At 35.9% G+C, this 22,111-nt stretch overlaps 1 protein-coding gene across 1 annotated transcript; it reads right to left on the reverse strand.

Annotated features, from left to right (window-relative positions):
* Window positions 1–948: 948 nt before the first annotated feature.
* On the reverse strand, window positions 949–19,965 carry LOC127637904 (secretory carrier-associated membrane protein 5). Its single transcript, XM_052119147.1, has 7 exons — window positions 19,749–19,965; window positions 18,927–18,972; window positions 17,477–17,596; window positions 12,434–12,590; window positions 12,232–12,333; window positions 11,751–11,868; window positions 949–4,754 (listed from the first exon to the last, which is right to left on the reverse strand). Exons 2-7 carry the CDS (start codon window positions 18,931–18,933, stop codon window positions 4,566–4,568), a joined length of 693 nt encoding a protein of 230 aa, XP_051975107.1. The 5' UTR covers window positions 18,934–18,972; window positions 19,749–19,965; the 3' UTR covers window positions 949–4,565.
* Window positions 19,966–22,111: the final 2,146 nt, after the last annotated feature.

Genomic DNA, 22,111 nt, shown 5'->3' on the forward strand with positions numbered 1-22,111 from the left:
GCCCGTAGTGCGCTTCCCGGTGGGTAGTTAGCATTGTAGTTTTTGTGATTCGTAGTAAAGTGTCTCTCCACATTGTGCCGCTTTGCCGTTGCCACAGTCGCTCCGCATATAAGACACGCAGGTTTCTTTCACAGTCGTAAAAAAGAACTCCGACTCCCATTCGTTGTGAAAGTGATACGTTTTCTTTCTTTTTTCTGCCATGTTTTTGGGGGTAAGAAACTACGTTCAGCGCCAATCTTCGCTGCGCCCGCTAGCTTACTCTCCACAAGCACTGTATTGTCACACGCACAATACTGACCAAACTGGAGTACGTCAGAGTTCACCTAAACTTATCTAAACTTCATGTATAAGAAACATATTTTTAAGATATTGTCATTTTTTAAATCTATATAAATGCAAGTGTGATTAAAAAAAAGAATATCAACAGAATATAATTCAATTTTATACGCAGCTGAGTTGTGCTATTTTTAGAACAGGCCTGCGGGCGACTCATGTGGTCTTTGGGGGCGACCTGGTGCCTGCGGGCACCGTGTTGGTGACCCCTGCTATAAATAGTGAAACAGCATGCATTAAGCAACAGTAAATGTTTTAAACCATACATAGGCCTACTACATTTTTGTTGCATGTTTGATTCAGCAAGTGGCACTCGGTTATCATCTCAAAAATAAATATTTGACATTTTTAATCCAGAAAAAAAATTATTTTGGCAGTATAATCATACAACAATTCAAGAAAGATATGTTTAAGAGTTGATCACTTCTAATTCATTCATCACACTGGAAGTTCAGGTCGAGTGGATTTCATTGTGAAATATAGTAATCCTCATTCTATCCTGCACATTTTAGCAAATGTTGTTGATTATCCGGGTGTTCCATGCATAGCACAATGGCATAGCCTACATTTACTTGAGAATTGGTAATTTTTTTCCAAACATAGCCTCTATGTGGAGACCAGATGCTATCAAACAAGCCATGCCATCTACTGGTGAATGTGCAATTCATAACAAGAAATTAAAACACATGCTATTTTATCTATTTATTATTCATCAGGGAGAGACAAAATAATATAAAAGTAATACAAAAAGAAATAAAATCTCAAACTTAAAAAACAACCACTTTCAGAGATCACAACTATAAATGAGAGAGTTCAACCAAAAAAATGTAGTTCTGTAATCATTCACCCTCATGACTTTCCCCCTCCATGGAACACAAAAGGAGATGGTAAGCAGAATGTTAGGTGCTTTCATCCTAAATCACCATTTAATCTCATAGCATATTTTTTTCCATACAATGAAACCTCACTCTACCTAATTTTACCAACCTAAATATTTTTGTGTGTGTGTGTGTGTGCTACAGAAGAAAAAGTAATCCAGGTCTACAAAATCATGAGGGTGATTAAATGGTGATAGAATTTTCATTTTCATTTGGGTGAACTATCCCTTTAAACTTTGAGTTAGATTGCTTACTTGATTTTATAAGGAAATAGTACAGCGTACAGTATATTATACATAGTAACTGAGGGGAAAATATGGCTAAATTTGCATTAGTATGAAACATGTGAAATGCTTGACTCTCAAAGTCAATAAAAATAAATAAAATAAAACACAGAAGTAAATAAAACCTGTAAAATGTACTGGACTGCAGTTCTTGTCTCCAAGTCAACAATACATTCCACTGTAGACTTGACAAAAGAATTAGCATCAACACACACTTACATACAGAGTGCCGTTGTACACATGGCACATGGTTTGGTTCAATTCACAAATTTACCAAGCACCACACACAACTCACTATACAAAGACAAATATCTGTTTTTGTTACTCTACTGGCATCTTTCCACTCACTTAACTTTACAGTATGAACAAGGCTTTATCTACTTGAAACCATTTTGGGATATATACACATGAAGATCATTGCACAATATAAGGTGTTGGTCTTGGCAATGGACAGTGACCTTAGCTTTTTGCTGGTGCGGCTGAAATATGACATTCACACCTGATATTATATACGACAGATTTCAATATTGCTACTGTCAATGTTTTCTTAGCTGACTGTCTGACAATAGAGGTAAAGTTAATTACATCCAGTCCACTAGAGGGCTTTCTGAGCACTAAAGACATTAATTAGGGAGGAAACTTCAGCCAAAGCTTTGAACAGGATGTCTATACAAACAAGTGTACTATGCATCACACCGTGGAACAGTTACACTTAAATACATACACTTTATATAGAAAAACAAATGAACAAAAACAGGTCTTTACGGAAAATAAAAAACTCCCCAAACATACAACAATATCACACATGGGCTTATTGAACATTTCACAGTTCTTGAAATGATTGAAGGTATTTTACAAGCCTTGATTAAGACATATAGATAGCATGATGTTACATATACTGTACACTATTATTATGATCAATTTAATCTCTCTCTTTATGTGGATGATAACAACTGAACATATAACTGTGCTCAAATTACATACTCTATCGTCATTACTTTAAACTCAACGAATATAGATGAATGCTTTTTTTATATTACATTGATAAAATCAAAATTACAAAAATTTTCTCAGTCCAAAAGAATTAAAGGCATAGTTCACCCAAAAATGTAAATTCTCTCACCATCATGCCATCCCAGAATGTGTATGAATTCCGTCCAGATTTTTTGAATATTTCAGCTCTGTTGGTTCATACAATGCAAGTGAATGATTTCCAGAACTTTTAAGCTCCTAAAAGCACATAAATGCAGCATAAAAGTAATCCACATGACTCCAGTGGTTAAATCCATGTCTTCATATAAGTGTGGGTAAGAAACAGATACATTTTTAAGTTTTTTAATGTTAATTCGCCACCCTGTCCAGTAGGTAGCGATATGCACAAAGAATGCAAATTGGCAAAAACAAAAAAGAAGAATGTGTAAGCGTAGGTGGAGATTCATGGTAAAAAAAACTTCAATATTGATCTGTTTCTCACCCATACTTATCATATCGCTTCAGAAGACATTAAAGAGAAGAGATTAAACCACTGTAGTTTTATGGATTACTATTATGCTGCATTTATGTGCTTTTTGGAGCTTCAAAGTTCTGGCCACAATGCACTTGCAGGATTCACTATGGCCCTACAGAGCGGAAATACTGTTCGAAAAATCTTCGTTCTGCAGAAGAAAGTCCAACACATCTGAGATGGCATGAGGGTGAGTAAATGATGAGAAAATATTTATTTTTGGGTGACCTATTCTTTAAATAATGGCAAAATTTTTGTAATTCAGGAATTTCACGTAGCAATATTTGTGGGGGGAGGGGGAATCATCATCAATGGAAGTGACTTTGGGGTGATACAAATTCCTCCAATATTTAACCTATCAGAGTAATTAATCATTAATATGACTCATATATATTGTACTTGAGGCAAAATTACTTAGTAGTGTGCTTTACTTCTGGGTGTTAACCCCTTGCTCAGTGAAGAATAAAACGCATAGAAGATGCATTTTGATATTTACAGAAATGACCAAATTCAGTGAAGCGTCTCAGATTATTCGCAAAACAGTTACGATTTCAGTGAACACTAAAAGTAGGATTGTAATGGATTGAAATATATAACAGGCCTGTGGCTAAGAGCAGCTTAAATATTTACTCTATATTCAAGTGCGTTTAAATTAAACTAATATACAAACGTCCAACATGTACAAGTACAAATATTTCATCCAATCGATTTCGTTAGCAATACGTCAGCAGCAAAATATCACAATTGAATCCTGAGGTAAAAAAAAAGTTTACATTTAACACAACACAACTTTAACACAATCCAAACACAACTAAAAACAATGTAAACATATGGCTTACCCAGAACCTTAATGGAAATTGAAGAAACAACGTGGTAAAAGTTAATTAACGAAAATTAAACTTTGTAAGACCTTTGTACTTGCACTTATTGTAAAATGCTCAAAACAACTAAAAGATGCAATCTTTATAAGCGTTTTTCAATAGCAAAATCAAGTTATTACCAGTTGTCAATTTATTTTCAAGTGCTGGTCTTTTCTCCCCTCTCTGTGCATTAAACATACATTTATTCATAAGAAATGGGAGAAAAGATGCATTTGCTAAGTTGTTCAAATGTGTTCTTGAATACTAAAACCCAACTCAAATATATAACTGGCTTGCAAATATCACAGACGAATCTGAAAACCAACTGAGAATCTAGTTACTATAGAAACACAGTGAATATTGAAATGTTTCCTTATTGGTACTCAAGTTCAGCCATGTTTAAAATACGATAACTGGAGAAACAATACATAGCCATTAATTAAATCTGCCTTAATACCTCACAGTAAGACGGATACTTTCCTTTTGATGGTGGGGGTCTAAATACCAAAAAGCAACTCCTAAAACTATCGCACACTAAAAGTTTATGCATTGTTGAATTAGTGAGAAACTGTTTGAATTCTGATTGGCACAAATGTCTTGCCTTTCTCCCTCCCCCAGTTTCAGGCAGTCATTGACTTTATCCCTCTGTAACGCCCTCTCAAATATCCTGTTATTATCCCCTCCCCCCACTATGGTTGAAAAGGAACTACATCGGCTCATCGTAGTTGTAGGTTGGGGCAGCAGAGTACTGTTGGCCCTGCATGGACCCCTGTGCAGCCCCCATTGCTGCCTGCTGTGCTGCCTGCTGGACATGAGGGTTCTTCCAAGCACCGGTGGTCCATTCTTCTTGAGCCTTGCTCATGCTGCCCCCACTGCCACGGTAGAAGTTGTGAACCTAAGCCAGAAGAACATTTTATTGCTAAAAATGGCGACAATACAAAAAAAAAAAAACGTATTAGATGTTTAATATCCAGCTTTGCCTGCTGGCTCAAGTAACAGCAGGGGAGTCATTACATTGATAAGTAAACATCTACAATGCAAATGTCTCAAACATATTAAAGATAAATTAGGAAGACTCATTATTGTTTTAGCTGAAATTCAGGGACAATGTCTTATTTTGGCTAATATTTATGAACCTAATTCTGATGATCAGGGCCTTTTTAAAGATCTTGAAGGGATGTTGCAAGCTGCTAGCACCCCTCATGATATAATATTGGGAGGAGACTTTAATCTTTTGTTGGACTCAGTCCTTGATCATAGTGAAGCAAAAGTGTGTAAGCCCCCAAGAGCAACACTGACATTTCACAGGATGTGTAAAAATCTTGGTCTTACAGATATTTGAAAAATGTTGAACCCATCTGGTAGGGACTATACATTTTGTTCATCAGTCCATAATATTTATTCTAGAATAGATTTTTTTTACGTATCTAAGTCCTTCATTTAATCGGTTGTTGATTGCTCAATTGGAAACATTTTAGTCTCAGATCATGCCCTGGTGTTTTTAGAGGAGTTGCCACATATGGAGAAAAGGAAATCATATAGTTGGCACTTTAATGTATCCTTTTTGCAAAATCCTGAATTCCACCAAATGGTAAAGGCTGAAATCAATGTCTATATGGAGACCAACTGGACCTCAGTATCCTCTGTGGGCGTGGCTTGGGAGGCTCTTAAGGTGGTTCTTAGGGGCCATATCATACATTATGCCTCATTCATCAAAAAAGCCAAAGCACAGGAACTTGTGAAATTGGAAGTGAATATTAAAAGTGCCGAGGCAGAGCTGAAGCGCCAAATGTCATTTGATGGCCTCAGAGAATTGACCCGATTGAAAAAAGATATAATACTATTTTGTCACGAAATGTGGCTAGATATATAAAGAAGAGAGAGTCTTTTTCTACCATTCCCTCTGTAAAATCTTCTGGAGGTGATATATTTACCTCAGCCATTGATATTAATAATTATTTTAAAGAATTATATCTTGATCTTTATAGTTCTATGTCTTAGCCTACTGATGAAGACATTAGAAACTTTGTGGAACCATTAGAAATTCCTAAATTGACAAATGAGCAAAAAAGTTCTCTTGATTCTGAGATAAACCTGGAGGAGCTTGGCGAGGTAATTAAGGCCTTGCCTACAGGCAAGGCTCCAGGGCCAGATGGTTCTGCCACTGAATTTTTTAGATCTTATGCTACAGAATTGGCTCCACTTTTGTTAGAAGTTCATACGGAATCATTAAAGAATGGAAAGCTTCCGCCAACCATGACACAAGCCTGGATCAGACTGATTCTTAAAAAGGACAAAGATCCAAGTGAGTATAAGAGTTACCGTCCAATTTCCCTGATCCAGTTAGATGTAAAAATATAGTAAAGAATTCTGGCTAACCGATTAATTTATGACATCTCTTATGGGGGCTGCAGCTCTTCTGATAACATTAAGCGTTTCATCAATATTATGTGGTCAGTGGTGAATGATCAGACTCTAGTCTAGTCGTAAAATGGGATTATCTTTTTTAAGATTTTGGAAATATACAGGTTTTGGAATGGATTAAGTTACTTTATAGACACCTGGTAGAGGCAGTACAAACAAATGTCAACCCCCAGCAGGGTTGCCATCTTTCCCCATTTTTGTTCTGAGAGGGTGATTTTCCAGGGGTGCTGGCAGGAGCTTAAGCTTTTGCTTTACGCAGATGATATCTTATTATTTGTCTCTGACCCCATTAGATCTATGCCCTGCCTCCATAGAATTATTAATTCCTTTATTAAATTCTGGGGATACAGAGTCAATTGGTCTAAATCCGAAGCTTTGGCTCTGACAGCGTACAGCCCAGTAACAGCTTTCCAGCCGGGTGCCTTCCAGTGGCCCAAACAGGGCATTAAGTATTTGGGCATTTTATTCCCAGCAAATTTGTAGTTAGTTCATTTTGACCCCTTAATAAAAAGGTTTTCGAGCGATATGGGCAGGTGGGCTTCATTCCATTTATCTATGATTGAGAAGGTTAATGTTATTACAGTTTTTCTCAAATGCTAAAACACAAAAGCCAATCCTCTAAACCAAATGACCAGTTGTCTAAACACATTTACTAAATCTAGCCATCATTTTCCAATATCATAAACACATTTCACATGAAGACACAATTCACAAAACACAATCCTCCGTTCTCATAAATCTTAACACATTTTTCCTTGCTAAAACACAAGTTGCAAAAGAACTCTGCTCATATTCTCAAATGAAAGCTCATGTGATGCAAAATGCTTGCCACAGTCAGCAATATTTGAACACAATGAACACACCAGGCGTCATTCATTACACACAACGACTCAAAATTGAAGACACTTGTTGCTAATGCTGTGACCACATGTATAAAAGCAAGTTCAGAGTGCACAGTTTGCTGAAGATTCCAAACAAACACAATGGATGAAGGCAGAATCAGGGGAAGAGGAATTCGAGTCAGAGGAGGGACAAGAGCTGGCCATGGAAGAAGAGGAGCAGGCCAACGAGGAAGAGGAGGAGGCCAACAAGGGAGAGGATAAGGCCAACAAGGGAGAGGAGAAGGTCCAGGAGGGAGAGCAAGACAACCTCGCACCATCATTACGGACGAGATGCGAGCAACAGTCATTGACCATGTCATTGTCCATGGCATGACAATGGCTGAAGCAGGACTAAGAGTCCGTCCAAACCTGAGTAGGTTCACCGTGGCCACCATTATCAGGGCATTCAGACAACACAACAGGTATTGTACTCTATTGCTTTCTTTGTCACAATACAATTTTACAAGCCTGTGAAAGTAGTCTATTGGTTTCAAATCAGTTGTTACTGTATTGTAAAACATGTCAATTGACAACACGTTTCTTTCTTTAGAGTTGAAAGAATGCCACATAGAGGTGGGAGGGTTGCCATATTTACAGCGGCACAAGAAACCCTCATTGTGGATATGGTTCGTGAGAACAACCTCATCAGACTCCGGGACATCAGAGACAAAGTCATTGCCGATAATGTCAACTTTGAGAGCATTGATGATGTCAGCTTGGCCACAATGGACCGAGTTCTTCGGCGCCAAAAGATGCGGATGAAACAGGTCTATAGGGTTCCCTTTGAGCGCAACTCTGCGCGACACAAAGACCTACGTTACGAGTATGTGCAAGTATGTATACATCCATGTTCACAGTACAGTTAGTGGACATACTGTGTTGCTCAGTGGCCTACATTACTTCTGGACAATACTGTGCTACCTGATTGACTGTTGTTCTGAACACCTGTGCACTTTCACATTTTCACAGAGGATATTACAGTTGGACGCGATGGCCAGACCTCATGAGTACCTCTTCCTGGATGAGGCTGGCTTCAACCTGCAGAAACGAAGGCAAAGAGGCCATAACATCATTGGCCAAAGAGCCATCACTGAGGTTCCTGGCCAACGGGGGGGTAATATTACTCTTTGTGCGGCCATGGGTTTGGAGGGGCTTGTCCACCGGCATGCTGTCCTTGGGTCTTACAACACCCAACGTCTCCTCACCTTCCTAGAGGAGCTAAAAGACATCCTCCTGGACCGCCAACAACACCATCCTGGGCCCGCACATCACATTTATGTGATAATTTGCGACAATGTACGCTTCCACAGAACAAACCAAATCAGAGAGTGGTTCACCACCAACAGTAACCACTTTTTAATGTCTGTCTGCCACGCTACTCCCCTTTCCTGAACCCTATAGAGGAGTTCTTCTCATCGTGGAGATGGAAGGTTTATGACAGACAACCATACACTAGAGAGAACCTCCTAAGGGCAATGGAGCTGGCCTGTGTTGACATCCCAGTGGAGGCCTTCCAAGGATGGATTCGCCATTCCAGGGTGTTTTTCCCGCGGTGCCTGGCAAGAGACAATATAGCCTGCGATGTGGATGAGGTGATGTGGCCCGATGCAGCTCAGCGACATGATGCCGCACAGTGATTGTGGTGTGTGTGTGTGTGGTGTGAATAAAGTAAATAAAAAAACTTCACACCCTGATCATGTTTTCAAGAGTACTGTTGCGTGCAATAGATTCTGTTTTTGCATTGAGTTGTGTTACAGTAGTGTACATGCAGAATTTACTATAGATTTATACTCTTCATATGAAACTCACAAATCTAAATGCCTAATCCTCTGCAGAGATCTAGGAAGATCCATTACTGTAAAGTTTCTAAAAATATGCATTGGCAGTTATGAAACAAAGAACCTTCTCACAAATTGAGCATTGTGTTTTCAATTGTTTTGCTGTAGTGTGTAATGATGTGTATAGTGTTTACATTTTTGAAAGCTTTGAACTGCTCTTTTGGTGTGAAAGTTTGAGTTTTGAAGTGAGAAGGTGTGGTTGTGTTTATGTAGCTTTAGAAAAGGGTGTTGTGTTTAGACATTGGGGAACATGGAGGAAACGTTTGTGAAATGTGTTTTAGCATTTGAGAAAAACTGTAAAATGAATTGTATTCCAAAATTAACTACCTTTTACAATCTCTCCATGTTTGATAGCATAGTGAAGTCCTTCATTTGGAATAGTAAACGTCCCAAAATATATTTCAGTAAGTTGCATAGGCCGATTGACAAAGGTGGGCTAGGCCTACACAAGATTTTGTTTTATTATTATGCATTCAGTCTCAGACATTTGGCTGATTGGTCGCTTCCACCTGAAAGAGCCCTTCTCTGGGATAGCACCCCCCCTCCCCCCCAAAGCGGCAGATACTCTGGGACAAGTGATTACTGCTTTTGGAAAAGGTCATGAGGCATCAGTGTATTACTCCCTGCTAATTCAGAATTTGTGGTACAGAGCCTTAACTTCTCTCAAGAGATTTTGGGAGAAAGATTTAAACTTGGTATTGGAGGGAGGGAGTGTGGGCTAGGATTATAAAAAAATGTAAGTCTGCAAGATGTAAGGGTGCATCTTATCCAATTTAAGATTTTATATAGATTCTATTGGACCCCCTCTAGATTGTATAGGCTTGATCTGAAAGACACACCCACCTGCTGGCGATGCCAATCAGAAGTTGGAGACACAACCCATGTCTTTTGGTGGTGTGTTAAGATCCAAGAATTTTGGTTGAAGGTTCAGAGTTTTATGTGTTATGTTTTGGGCACTCAAATTTTATTTTGCCCCAGACTCTGTATTTTGGGTGATGGGCCGGTCATAAATTTGGGGCATAAATGTATACAAAATTGGGTTCTGACCAGTATCATGATTGGCAGACAAATTATTTTAAGGGGTTGGAAGTCGGATGGAGCGCCATAATTTCTGAACTGGTATGCGGAGATGGGGAGGGTGGCAGCTTTCGAGGAGGTGGCAATTAGAAGGCTAGGCTTTGTGGACTTGTTTGTTAGGAAATGGGGTCATTATTTAGTGTTTTTGGCGAACTCTTGGGGAGGGGATTGGGAGACAGAAGTTTAGTTTCATTATATATGTTTATTATATTTCCTTTTTTGTTTTCTTTGTGTGTGCGTGTGTATTATTATATGTGACTACAGAGGGGTACGTTGGGGGTCAGGGTGAGGTTGGTGATTTGGGGGAGATAGTAGTGGGGGTTAAATGTTAAATGTTGATTCGATGTGTATGTGTTGTATTTTTCGCTGTTGTGTATGTTTGAATCAATAAAGAATATTAATTGAAAAAAAAAATCCATGTATGTCAAGCAGAATTTGGACCAAAGCTATTTAAAATGTGACAAAAATAGAAACCAACCAACTTTCATCTCAGTTGCTCAGATTGACTGTAAAAAGTTTAAAGAGTGCAACAGTCTCCTTCCGAAAGTAAATATCCCATAAAGATCTAATGTGATCAATTGTATATGCTTCTGTTGAAGCCATCAGTTCTCAGCTCAAAAAAGCACATAAAGGCAGCATAAAAGTAATCCATGTTAAATCCATGTCTTCAGAAGCAATATGATAGGTGTGGGTGAGTGACAGAACCATATTAAAATAATGTTTTACTATAAATCTCCACTTTCACATTCTTCTTTTGTTTTTGTAGATTCACATTCTTTGCATATTGCCACTTACTGGGCAGGGAGAAGAATTTATGGTAAAAAAATTACTTGCATATTGATCTGTTTCTCACCCACACCTATCATATCACTTCTGAAACATGGATTTAACCACTGGAGTCATATGGATTAATTTTATGTGCTTTTTGGAGCCTCGTTTTTTTTCACCATTCACTTGCATTGTAAGGACCTACAGAGCTGAGATGGGTGAGTAAGTGATGAGAGAATTCTCATTCTTGGGCGAACTATCCCATGAAGTACACAGTCTTGTACGTTTGTCTTTTTCTCCAAATTTCAAATATTTAAATATTTTTTGCAAATCAAGGCTAGTAATGTTGTAATTTACCTCGGAGCTGGTTGGTTTTGTTCATGGCTTAGAATGCTTTTATAAACGATTTTATGAAATCCCTATGGAAAAAAAAATACTTTCAGAATCAAGATGGCTGAAAAATTAGGCAGGCACTGTTGTACTCTATTGCTTCTTGCTTTGTTGCCTTACAACTGGTTAGTTTAATTAAATGTGCTTTCAGATATATTTAGCTATCAACATCGTCACAGTTGTTTAATCTAAAACTATACACAAATGAGACAATAGCTGACATTCAGAGAAATCTTTATATGAGTTTGCGTTGTTACCTGTGACTTTTTTAATTTAGTCAATCTTAGCACAGTCTGTGACCCACAAGAAAAATCTGAGAATCTCAATGGTGTCTAATAGAAACTATTGTGATATTTAGCAAATAACAATCTTGATTCATATTAAGACATTATGACATTTTTTTTATTTTTCTGTCCCATACATGCCACAAATACACACTGATGTCATGCTGTTATAAACAGCAAAGGGAATATTATAATGAGATGTGTATATTCAAAATACAAAAACGGGTACCTTAGTGAGGGCAATGAACGAGAAAACAGCCACGGCAGTGAACATAATGGTGGGAATCAGCATAACAACAGCAGAGCCGATATTAGTGCTGAAAAAAGTAATGGTGGCCAACCAGCCACTGTAATAAAAAAAACATTAAGAAAAAATATTCTCTTTATTAATAAAGCACTCGGAAAGTAGACAATGCTTGCATAAAATCCGAAAACATTTTAATCTATTCTGAAAATAACATATAATAGCATACTGTATGTACTCTACAAAAACAGTACTCTTTTGAAACTTAACTAGAACAATTATAGCAGTGATTCACAACCCAAAAATGGGTAACATGTCTGTTTTTATAGGACAGCAGGGGGGAAAAAACAATGCTAAATGCTAATAATAAAATGCCACAAACCATATAACACAGTATAGTTAAGATAGCATAATAAATAGCCATTGCCCTTCATTGAATTTCTTTAATGCAATAAACAGTTCTTACCACACTCCCCATCCTGGGATTCCAATTGCCTGAATGATACTGATCACCACCTGCGCCATGAATACGAAGAAAAATGCCATAAAGTTGAAAGAGCTGTCTGTCCTGCAAGAAAACAAACATGCTGCTTTAGGGTAGTTTGCAATTAAATTATTAGTATTGACAGACAAACATCTTGGAAGCCACAGTTATAAACTGAACTCACTTGAAGGCCTTGTAAATGGGCCTAAACCAGCACACGTACGAGCATGGGGTGAACAGTATCAGCCACAGAATGGACATTCCAAAATTGGTTGCTCCGCCCCCACCGCACATCCATGCCAGACACCCTATCAGGTTCACTGCTAAGGTTGCACTGTGTACTAAGAGTAAGAAAAATCGAAAAGAGATTTTCAAAGAACGCAAGTGTCTTGAGATGCATTTTTAAGTTCTTTTTGACATGGCATCTAAAAAACATGGCCCTCCTGCGCAACATGCTGAAAACACAGCGAGATGCTGTGCAACATTAAAAAAATTCTATTTAGTGCATGTTTGAATAGGAAAACAATAGAAAAGCAGCGCAGATGGACATATTTGGTGTGATCAGCCCCTTAAATGCAAACTTGCACACTTAGGGATGAAGGTGAATGCTTTACTAGGAAAAAGGAACTAGGAAAAAGTGAACAGTTAAACCAGCGCTACTCAACACACAGCCCTCAAGATATTTTTTGCAGCCCGTGTTATGTTGACATAATCAAATATATATCTGTCAATATTAAATGTGTATGATTTGTGAGGTGCTCATTTTCTAGAATATTTATCACTGAATCGCAGAACAGTTAAGAGTGCGAAAAAACTGCTAAGAATGTAACTGATTATTTAATCAAAGGATATTTAAGTATAGCTGATGTCACATAAGAGTCAGTATGTAAAAACAATGGTTATTATATTAATGTAATATTACTATAGTAAAACAATGGTTATTATATGAATGCAATATTACTATAGTAAAACAATGGTTATTATATGAATGCAATATTACTATAGTAAAACAATGGTTATTATATTAATGTAATATTACTATAGTAAAAACAATGGTTATTATATGAATGCAATATTACTATAGTAAAACAATGGTTATTATATGAATGCAATATTACTATAGTAAAACAATGGTTATTATATGAATGCAATATTACTATAGTAAAACAATGGTTATTATATGAATGCAATATTACTATAGTAAAACAATGGTTATTATATGAATGCAATATTACTATAGTAAAACAATGGTTATTATATGAATGCAATATTACTATAGTAAAACAATGGTTATTATATGAATGCAATATTACTATAGTAAAACAATGGTTATTATATGAATGCAATATTACTATAGTAAAACAATGGTTATTATATGAATGCAATATTACTATAGTAAAACAATGGTTATTATATGAATGCAATATTACTATAGTAAAACAATGGTTATTATATGAATGCAATATTACTATAGTAAAACAATGGTTATTATATGAATGCAATATTACTATAGTAAAACAATGGTTATTATATGAATGCAATTTTACTATAGTAAAACAATGGTTATTATATGAATGCAATATTACTATAGTAAAACAATGGTTATTATATGAATGCAATATTACTATAGTAAAACAATGGTTATTATATGAATGCAATATTACTATAGTAAAACAATGGTTATTATATGAATGCAATATTACTATAGTAAAACAATGGTTATTATATGAATGCAATATTACTATAGTAAAACAATGGTTATTATATGAATGCAATATTACTATAGTAAAACAATGGTTATTATATGAATGCAATATTACTATAGTAAAACAATGGTTATTATATGAATGCAATATTACTACAGTAAAACAATGGTTATTATATGAATGCAATATTACTACAGTAAAACAATGGTTATTATATGAATGCAATATTACTACAGTAAAACAATGGTTATTATATGAATGCAATATTACTACAGTAAAACAATGGTTATTATATGAATGCAATATTACTACAGTAAAACAATGGTTATTATATGAATGCAATATTACTACAGTAAAACAATGGTTATTATATGAATGCAATATTACTACAGTAAAACAATGGTTATTATATGAATGTAATTTTACTACAGTAAAACAATGGTTATTATATGAATGCAATATTACTATAGTAAAACAATGGTTATTATATGAATGCAATATTACTATAGTAAAACAATGGTTATTATATGAATGCAATTTTACTATAGTAAAACAATGGTAATTATATGAATGCAATATTACTATAGTAAAACAATGGTTATTATATGAATGCAATATTACTATAGTAAAACAATGGTTATTATATGAATGCAATATTACTATAGTAAAACAATGGTTATTATATGAATGCAATTTTACTATAGTAAAACAATGGTTATTATATGAATGCAATATTACTATAGTAAAACAATGGTTATTATATGAATGCAATATTACTATAGTAAAACAATGGTTATTATATGAATGCAATTTTACTATAGTAAAACAATGGTTATTATATGAATGCAATTTTACTATAGTAAAACAATGGTTATTATATGAATGCAATATTACTATAGTAAAACAATGGTTATTATATGAATGCAATATTACTATAGTAAAACAATGGTTATTATATGAATGCAATATTACTATAGTAAAACAATGGTTATTATATGAATGTAATTTTACTATAGTAAAACAATGGTTATTATATGAATGTAATTTTACTATAGTAAAACAATGGTTATTATATGAATGCAATATTACTATAGTAAAACAATGGTTATTATATGAATGTAATTTTACTATAGTAAAACAATGGTTATTATATGAATGCAATATTACTATAGTAAAACAATGGTTATTATACGAATGTAATTTTACTATAGTAAAACCGTGGTTCAAAATCACGATTTCTGCAACAAAAACAAACAAACAAATAACATTTCTACATTCATGGTTACTATACGATTACTATAATAAATGAATGGTTTCTGCTAAAAGACCAAGGCAATTATGAACATGCTTACTACAACATTTATATAGTAAAACCACGGTTCCTTTTAGAAATAACTTTTTATGTCTGCTTTCTATACTGCAATGAATGTAGCAGAAAGTGGCTCTTTGAAAAATGTTAACTAAACCATGAGAAAACTGAACTGTTACGCCCCTAATTTATATTTAATGCTTTAAAATTTAAGGGTCCTGCTTTAAGGCTCCTGCGCTTTCCAAAGTTGAGAAGCCCTGAGCAAAACTGTGATAAGATCACATCTGATGCAACAAGACTTTGGCAATTTTTTACACAATGGCTAAAATCTAATAGCTAATAATAATCTAACTAGAGCTCTAAGACTAAGAACAAAACAGTTAAAGATGTCATTAGCGATGGGTACTAGTACTAATGTTACTTAAAAAACTTTGTATTGATTTCAACAAACACTTACGTTGTAATTTCTCACACCAATTTAAAAAATGTCCCAATTTTCATGCTAATCAAAAAAAGGAACATTTGTAAAATTTGTCATAGAAATTCTAAATCTGACTTGAGACAAATCCTTTACTGTGTCTCACATACTAGATACCTACACTCAGATTGAAAGTGTCTAATTCTATCCCCTCAGATATACTCACTCTTTAAAGCTCACGTATATCCTACTTGAGCACTAATACATTCACTATATGGTGTTATATGAAAACTCATTCACACTGAGCTCTGATCCCAGGATACTTGTGGGATCAATGCGGGGGAGCCTTCTTTGTGAAAGCAAGCCGATGCCGGAATGGCCGAAAATGTGATCCCGGGATCAGACACTAGTAACATTGCCGGGGTCAATCTCGGAACGTGTCTGTGTGAACAAAAGCAGAGCCGATACTGTGAAGGGTGTGTGTCGTATTGATGATGTATTTATAATGCGAAGGAGAACGTTTGTGTGCAGAATAGAGATTCAACAGTTTCACTGTGTACCGCCGTTTAAAAAAACATACAGCTGTCATAAACCATTGCCATTTCTTTCCATTCATGACATTGTGTGACTTTTTTCAGATTTTTTTTAAAGAAATTAAAGCAGCACACTGAATGTCAGAACTTTATTTCCCCCTCATATACGGTGTGGTTGAAGTCTGCGGTGTAGGAATACTTTGGGTATTTAAAAGTAATAATGATGGTTACCCAGTTTACAAACCCAATTTGTAAATTATGGTGAAAAAAGTGCCATCTCATACTGGGAACAATCCAAACCTAAAGAAGAGGAGAGCTATGGCTTAGTGTATGCTATTCATTGTCAACTGTCAAAATTACTGCTATATTTTACATGACAAATGTAATAAATTACTTTTATTGTTTAAAGGTGCTGTAAGCGATTTTTTTCATGGAAAGGTATGCTAGAATATGTCCTACTTCCTGAGAGATATTACTGAAATAAGTGTTGTAAGATATCTCACTGTTCTCTGTGACAGCTCTAGACTCTGTAAACAGCTAATAAAAATGTGTCCGCGGACAATGACGCTTTCGACTTGTCAATAATTTGGCATGCTCTCATGGTGTTGTAGTTGCAGCGAATTGTTGAGGCTTAATGCCATTTTTATACCATGTTGTACATAACAGATGTCAGTTGAGGGCGCTATTTTGCTGCTGTTGTTTTTAACAACTATTTCTGCACGATGTCGTTCACAATAAAGCTCATTTGCTATTTTTGGAGTTCTGGGTTTTCTAAAGAGGGGGGCATGGCTAATTCAACGGCTCAGTCTCGTTGAAGTAAAATGGCTTAAATTTGTAATGCCATAATCACAGGCAAGAGCATTGATAGCTTCTGGAGTTAAACTGAGGTATCGAGAATCATGAAATTTTATGAAACACTACTTATTACAGAATAACACACATAACACTCTAATCCTTGTAGTCCTCAATAATGACATACAGTAGTGCACTATACGAATAACACAGAGTCATATGACAACCCACATTTGTTTTCATGGATAAAAAGCAGATCAAAAACCAGTCTCTACAACTTTTTGTGTGTCTAGGTTTTCAGTGTTTACAGTGGAAACAAAGGTGACATTGTAATGGTAAATAAAGCCACATGACCGTATAATCTACTCCATAGTGCACAAATTACAACCAAAAGCAAGTTGTGTACATTGAGAAAAACTTATTTATAAAACATTAATGGTGGGAATCAAAATATGTAACAAAGGCTTACAGATCCATAGGTAATACATCCGTTTGCATGTTGTCCGAAATTGGTCTGGAATCTCATTGAAGTCTTGGTAAAAGCACGGCTTCAGAGGAATGAACCGTGGAAGAGGGGGGAAGTTGTTTTCTGTAGGAAATAAACAACATTTTTTTTTAAATCCCAATAAAACATTCTTAACAGTACTATGGTACTGCCATGTTTGGACATGGTACCATTGTAATATAATGGTGTTCTAGACATGCAACTTAGTATTCTTTTAAGAAGCTTAAAGGAAAATTACGGGTTCAAGTTATGCTCAATCGACAGCATTTGTGGCACAATACTGATCACCAATAAAAGTTGTTTTGAGTTGCCCCTCCTTTTCTTTAAAAAAAGAAAGAAGCAAAAATCGTTAAAAAAAATGTTAACATGCTTTTAGTGCGATAAAATCACTTACTAATCTTTTCTGTTTATAGTTATAGCCAATTTTACAACATTGTTGCTGCGACGATGTAATTCAAAAAATCCTAAATCCTTAATATGACTGTAAAAATTACAATTTAAACAACTTTAAAGCTCAAATAATACATGAGTTTTAACAGAAGAATTCATATAAGTGCTTTTATACAATTATAATCTTCACATTTCTGCCTTTAAACCCTCCAAAAATTGGTCCCATTCACTTCCCTTGTAAGTGCCTTATTGTAACCTCGATTTTTTTTTCTCCTCCCATTTTTTCCCCAATTTTGGAATGCCCAATTCCCAATGCACTCTAAATCCTCATGGTGCGTAGTGATTCACCTCAATCTGGGTGGTGGAGGATGAATCTCAGTTGCCTCCATGTCTGAGACCGTCAATCCAAGCATCTTATCACATGGCTTGTTGAGCGTGTTACCGCGGAGACGTAGCACGTGTGGAGGCTTCACGTTATTCTCCACGGCATCCATGCACAACTCACCACGCACCCCAACCAAGAACGAGAACAACACATTATAGTGACCACAAGGACGTTACCACATGAGACTCTACCCTCCATTGCAACTGGGCCAATTTCGTTGCTTAGGAGACCTGACTAGAGTCACTCAGCATGCCCTGGATTCAAACTCGTAACTCTAGGGGTGGTAGTCAGTGTCAATACTTGCTGAGCTACCCAGGCCCCTGATTTTTGTTTCTTTTTTAAGAAATGGAAGAACAAGTCAAAATTAATTTTTGTGGTAATCAGCAGTCACAAATGCTGTCGATTGAGCTTAACTTGTCTGCACCCAGAATATTTATTTAAAGTTACATGTAAATACCATGATATATGAATATAGTAATCATTCAGTACCATAGTTTATGTCAAAGTACCATGGTATTACCATCTTATACTATCACCACAGTGCTTCTTTGTTAGGGTTTAATGTGGATAAAAGAGCAAAAAATGCTACTGAACAAGTTTTATTGGTTTAAGGAAATAAAGAATGGTAAGAACTCTTACCTGCCATTGAGATTGGAGTTTGTTTGGATTACCTACGTCAAAAACCCTGTAAGAAAACACACTTTACAGTTTGACACATTCACACACTGCAATTCAACATTTAAAGAACTCGTAGTGTTTATAATACAACAGGTTGACACCTCATTATATACCAGTGTCAAAGGCAAGTCTATCCTTTGGCGTGTGTACTGTACTTTAAACGTTTTGCAAAGGAAAAAAACAGGGTGTGGAGATCCTTAACTACAACATAGGAAGAGGGAGGAATGTAGGTTCATGAGGCCTGGTGACTGAATCATCCCTGATTTGACCATTTGCAGCAGTCAAGTTGACGATATTTGATGTAATACTATGTAAAATGATTCGGACGTTCCAATAATGAGCCGCGTCACCGTAGCGAATATTATCAAACGATTATTCGCAGCGATTTTTATTTTCTCTCGCGTAGATTTAGTCGCAGTGTGAAGGGCAGTGTGACGACGGGATGAAATGATTGTTTAGCTGCCCTAAATGTAGACTGCATTCATTAAAATGGATAGAACTGAGATATGCCGCAACATAAGACGTAAACGAGAAAACAAGAATAGTTACATATTTTGCGAAAAATATTTTCGCCGATATTTTCGATATCGAGGTCGCGGGAGGTGCGCCCTTCAAGGGAAAAGATGGAGCTGAGCGGGAAGGTGTTTTATTCAATAGTGCTCAATAACATCATATACATTTACGTTTTTGCCGGCATGCAATACATTATATATCTGAACAGAGTGCATATATGTGAATCACACGGTCGGAAATGAAAAGCATCTGAGGAAAACATTCCCTTACCTTCTCGCGCGTTCGCATACGAATCTGATGCCTTTACAAGCCTCCACTCGCATCTACTAAGCAGCTTCCCATTCAGTGAGCGATGCACTTGCAAATAGTGATGTTTTCCAGTTCCGTTATTCTATGAAATTTAACTGAGGATATGGGAGGGGAAACAAGCACGTCACGGTCCTCCTACACGCGCACGCATCCGATGCAAGGGATGAGTGTGTGTGGTGTTGATGATGAATAAATGAGCTCGTGAGCGGCGGGGTTTGTGCACTCGCGATATTTTTTCCTTCACGTTCGTGTGGCCGCTCTCCACGGTACTGAAGCAACTTTTCAAACATTTATCCAATGAGTCTGAAAACACATATTATGGTTATAATCTCATCACTCATGTTCTGAAAAGTGAATTTATTTTAGCATATTTGGCTAATAATATCATGGCCAATCCATGCTGAAAAACAAACAAACAATAGTTCCCTCACAGAAATTATAATGGTTTAAAGGTAAAAATGGGTTATGTATTGGTTATAATGGGAACTATAATGGTCCTTGTGGGTCTTTACTTGTAATGTGTTGGCTTCTCTCTTGTAGATACCAATACATCTGTTTTTGAAAACGAATACAAATCATGAAATCCGATAGGAATATGGCCTAAAACAAACGACACTAGTCATGGTATTTGTAGAGAAAAATATTAGAATTTCTATTGTTTTATATATATTTATTTATTTATTTACAGCAGGGTATTGCAACAACAATGTCTAAACAAACTATATATTGCTTAAAGGACTGCGCATGAGGGAAATTTTATGTTTAGGACAATGTTTTCCTTAAAGGGATAGTTCACCCCTCACTTTTTTTCATAATTTTCTTACCCTCATGCCACCCCAGATGTGTTTGAATTTCTTAGTTCTGCTCAATAAAAATACTTTTTGAAGAATATTTCAGCTCTGCAGGTCCATACAATGCAAGTGAATGGTGGCCCGAACTTTGAAGGTTCAAAAAGCACATAAATGCAGCATAAAAGTAAACCAAATGACTCCAGTGGTTAAATCCTTATCTTCAGAAGTGATATAATAAAGTCCTAATTCCTTTTTCCACTTTCACTTTCACTAGAATATCAAGCATCTGCAAAACTGTCATTGTTGCCCATGAAGGTTCTTTTTTGATGAGAACTCTTTGAAGTAGTTTAAGAAGTTCTGAAATATTTTTTTTTTCCAAATTGTAATAGTAATTTTTCATGTTATTAATGTCCTGATTATAATTTGTGATAAGTTGCATGCCACTTTGGTGAATAAAAGTTTTGGCCGCCAGTGTACAGGGCAGGGAGGATAATTTATAGTAAAAAAAGGACTTAAATATTAATCTTTTTCTCACCCACACCTGTCAAATCGCTTTTGGAGTCATGTATTTAACCACTGGAATCGTATGGATTACTTTTAGGCTGCCTTTATGTGCTTTTTGGAACTGCAAATTTCTGCATTGTATGAACCTACAGAGCTGAGATATTCTTCCAAAAATCTTTGACTGTGTTCAGCAGAAGAAAGAAAGTCATACACATCTGGGATGACATGAGGGTGAGTGAATTATGAGAGAGTTTTGATTTTTGAGTGAACTATCCCTTTAATATATAATAATATATACTGCAAGAAAGGTCAAGACTGAACAAAATACATGTTTATATCCTATAGAGTGGATACTAGGCCAAGTATATGTGGCTTTTTTTATTTACATGCATATTCCTTAGCACAATTGTGACCTGGTTTGTTATTACATAGGCTAATTGATCTGTCAGATTCCTCTGGCAATAATATTAAGTGCTCTAAAACATTACAATGAAACAAAAGCAACAGCATTCAGAGTCAGCCCGACAGACAGAGAGAGAGCGAGAGCCCTGCAGTAATGCAGGAGGCCTTTGATTCCATTTGGCATGATGGTCTATACTATAAAATTATACAATCCAGCATTGGGGGTAAAATGTATGAATGAATATGAATGAAATGGCTGTTATCTTGGTTTACGGCTCCTGGAATGCTCAAGGTTCTGTTTATCTATCAAAAACAACAGCAGCAATATACACCTGATAACATAAGCGGCATATGTTTCATCTCATTCAGCCTCATTTACGTGTAGCTCCATAGTTTAGCATCAATTACTTGTTTAAAAAGTAGAAAAAGTTCTGAATCCCATAAAAAATACAACTTCTTGAATTAAATCTCTGTTTGCAGTAAAAGTGGTGGCCATGTGGTAACTTGCTATTTATACTGTACATAAAATATTATGGTGCAATATCTGAAATGTCTGTATTTTAACATTATAATACATAAATAAAAATTATATGGAAAAAAATTCAGGTTGAGAGAATCTAATATACG

The sequence above is a fragment of the Xyrauchen texanus genome, chromosome 46, assembly GCF_025860055.1.
Source record: "Xyrauchen texanus isolate HMW12.3.18 chromosome 46, RBS_HiC_50CHRs, whole genome shotgun sequence".
Taxonomy (NCBI): Eukaryota; Metazoa; Chordata; class Actinopteri; order Cypriniformes; family Catostomidae; genus Xyrauchen; species Xyrauchen texanus.